Raw genomic sequence first — 3,618 nt, 5'->3', positions numbered from 1 at the left:
AGTAGTGCAGCAGTTACAAACATCCTCAATGTTTCAGATAGTCATTGTCCGCGGATTTGAAATCGATGGATATTTGGTTTCTTAATGCAAGGTTCACCAAAGGTAGTGTTTCCACCTGCCTCTTAATGAAATTTGATTCCTTGAGCAAGAGGCAAATCTTTGCTGTAATTAATTGTGCTGAAAGATAAAACAGAAAAAAATGAATATGCATCCATCTAGACAAAACTAAATGCACATTTAGCTCAATATTGAGTTTCTAAAATAATTGGTCAGGTCACAAGACATTTTCAGAATTGAGAACATGGATTCAAATGGAAGTACATCAAGGTAGTGTCACAATACTGGAAAGAACCATTAATATGCAGGTTTGCTAAGGAGGTTTCTGTATTCATGACCACATATATCATTTCATTTTTTTAGATTTATTCATATTTAGATTTTTATCCCACTTTTGTTAACTTAAAAAATAACTCAAGGTGACAAACGTATCTAATACTCCTTCCTCCTATTTTCCCTACAACAACCCTCTAAGGCAGATCTGTCAATCTCAAGGCCCTCAGTCCAGATCCAGCCCGTGATGTGTTTAGATCTGGCCTGCAAGAAGACTACTGGAGGAGGCGACTGAATATGTAGCGGGGGAGTGAGCTTAACTGGCGGCAGCACCAGAGAGGCCTGGGGGAGAGTCAGCTGGAGCTGTGGTGTTGCTGGGGCTTGGCTGAGGCCCTGGGACCGGCACGCGCGGCTCCAGCTGATCAAGGCTTCCGGCGGCCTCAGGGGTGGCCGGCAGCCACACGCAGTCTTCTGGGGAAGAGTCAGCTAGGGCTGCGGGGCTGCTGGCAGTTGGAAGGACCCCAGAATCAGTGCACACAGCTCCAGCTAATGAGCGCTGCATGAAAAGGCCAGCCAGGCAGTGAGTGAACGCATGGGTGAGAGGATATAAAAGGAGGGGTTTTGGCGGGAAAGAGTAGTGGGGGGAGAGAAGGCAATAGACAGGAGAGGAGAGAGGAGAGTGTTGGTGAGGCAAGCCTGAGGGAGAGAAGGGGACAGCAACTGGCCCTTTGAAGGCAACCATAATGCTGATGCGGCACTCAGTGAAATTGAATTGGACACCCCTGCTCTAAGGTGAGTTGGGTTGAGAGAAAATGAATGGCCCAAAGTCTCCCAGCCAGAATTCAGTCTACTGGTTCTGAACCCAGCATCTTAACCATTACACCAAACTGGCTCTTTTTAATGTTAATTTTTGTTTTTAATTCAGAGCTGTTACAGAATATCTAATAGATTTAACAAGGCAAGTGAATATCAAAATGGCAGGATGGAAAGAATTAGAATGAACATACAGAAACAATTCTCTCTAATAATTCTGTATCCTGCCATAGAGCAAGTTATGTAGAACCATCAGATTACAGTTAGTGAACCATTCCTATGGCTTCAGATGTGTTATTTAATTAAAGAACAAAAGCAAATGAAATTCTGTATCAAATTAGGGGAGATATGCATAGCTATTCCAAAACAGGAATATTTCAAGGAAAATTTTGTTATCACAGCAGCAATCCTACTATCACTTCAATAAGCATTTCCCATGATCTTTTTTAAATGACCTAGCAACATTTCAGCCACATCACGAATAGTATTATGCTTGACTCCCCTCTCTGCAGTTTCCTCACAAAATCTCACATGTCATCAGATATAAAACATAAAATCCTCTAAAATGCAATTTTTAGTATATGCATGCTTATATTTGTTCTGAATTCATGTATACCATTACTTTTAAGATCAAATTATTAAACTTCTTGACAGAGTATTCTATTCTCCTCTGCAAGGAAATTAGCTGAATAAGCAGTTTGCTGGAAATCCTACATTTAGAACACTTGTATTGCCTTAAATGTGCCTCTAGAGGAGAGAGACAACAAGAGATCATCCTTAAATTTTGAGGGACATGCTTAGCAGCCAAAAAAAGGCAGGGCCAAATGAAAACCAATTTTCATTTAATTCAGTTTTACAATTAAATGTAATGTCATCTAAATTAATTAAATTAATGTATTATTATTCAAAACCTAAGGGACTGGTTTGGACAAAACTCAGCAACACTTTTTAGTGCGGCTGCTGATAAAAACAGGATTGCCAACATGATCGCCAACATCCGATAACGGATATGGCACAAGAAGAAGAAGAATGTATTAAGATAACTTCTTGTGCACTTAATAATTTCTCCTTTTCCCAGTAAGTCTTTTAAACATTTTTCTAAGGGGGTACTACATTTCTGCCCTTTTATGAGTTTCTCTGCCCATCTCTAGAGAGATTAGGAGAACACTTATACGAAGCATCATCAACCTGAAACCCTAGAGCAGGGGTAGGCATGGCTGGCTCAGGAATTCTGGGAGTAGAAGTCCACAAGTCATAAAAGAGCCAAGGTTGCCTACCCCTGCCCTAGAGGTATGCCTGGAAAATTACAAAACTACAAAAGTAAATGGAGGACATCCGATTATGGAAAGTTAGTTTACATGTACATAAACTCTTCAGATCTTACCAAGTGGATCGCCTCATATACTGCTTCCATGAATCACTACCAGATTCTCTTCCACCACCCGTGTGTTTATTACCTCCTAGAAGAGGAAAGAAAATAGAAATTGTATTTCTAAAACCAAGCAGGGCTACTTTGCATTTCCAAGTGTCATAAAAATGAATCATTTTCATAGCATGCTGAAGTTCCCTTCTGTGCATGCGGCAGCTGGAGGTGGGGTGGGGGAGAGGCAGCTGGAGGTGGAGTGGGGGAGAACTGTGGTTCCACTGGGTTGTGGAAAAAAGCTTGGATTACTTCGGCGGGGGGGGGGAGAACTGTGGTGCTAGACTCCCTCTCATTTCTGGGGACTGGCTCCAAACACTCCATGCTGCAAACGTCTCGTGCCAAAAACCTGTTTGGGTTTCAGATCAAACCTTTTTTTCAGAACCAGAGGGAGGCGGGTGGCAGCGGTTTGCAACCTTTCTGAGAAAACCGGTGGGGAGACTGCAAATGGTGATCACATGATTGCAGGATGCTTGACAACCTTTTGTAAAGGTACATGGGTTGCCAAATGGCCAGATCACAATCACGTGACTGTGGGGACGCTGCAACAGCACCTTGGACATGTGTCTCAAGTCCTTTTGTTCAGCACCACTGTGTTTTTGAATGGTCACTAAACAAATGGTTGTTAAGCAAGACCGATCTGTAATCTGCAAATTCTTCAGCACAGATCACTTTCAGAATAATTTTATCAGATAAAATAATAAATTTCCCCAAACATTCCAGAGTGTACACCCAACACCTTCCTAACTTAAATAACAGGTTAAATATATATTTAGTCCAAATTCCAACTAGTTCATTAAATTTCATGCAATGTCGTCATTCTTATATGAGTTATTGGGGAGAGAGGGAATCTGGGGACACTCCCGTCATCATATGAGGTCATATGAAATAGTATCCAATTCTTGAAAAAGTAATTGCTTCTGATCACTCTATCAAGGGAAATGAGTGCAGAAGGGTGAACTGCCTCCAAAGAAATCCAAACGCAGATCCCTATTAACACACCAATAAATGTTAGTCTGTTCACTCATCACTTAACACACTCTCTGCAGATAATA

The 3,618-nt window shown here is 41.5% G+C and overlaps 1 protein-coding gene across 1 annotated transcript in view; it reads right to left on the bottom strand.

The window, feature by feature from the left end:
* The window catches only part of ALDH7A1 (aldehyde dehydrogenase 7 family member A1), a gene marked incomplete at its 3' end in the record, with an annotated part of 25,105 nt that continues 21,487 nt past the window's right edge, over positions 1 to 3,618 (bottom strand). Inside the window, 2 exon segments of the mRNA XM_015811169.1 lie at positions 1 to 177; positions 2,528 to 2,603. Coding sequence (XP_015666655.1) covers positions 123 to 177; positions 2,528 to 2,603 — 131 coding nt within the window.

This window comes from Protobothrops mucrosquamatus, unplaced genomic scaffold (genome assembly GCF_001527695.2).
Source record: "Protobothrops mucrosquamatus isolate PMUCROS unplaced genomic scaffold, P.Mucros_1.0 scaffold_46, whole genome shotgun sequence".
Taxonomy (NCBI): domain Eukaryota; kingdom Metazoa; phylum Chordata; class Lepidosauria; order Squamata; family Viperidae; genus Protobothrops; species Protobothrops mucrosquamatus.
The sequence above is the reverse complement of the archived record's forward strand: the minus strand, read 5'-3'. Positions and strand labels throughout refer to the sequence as shown.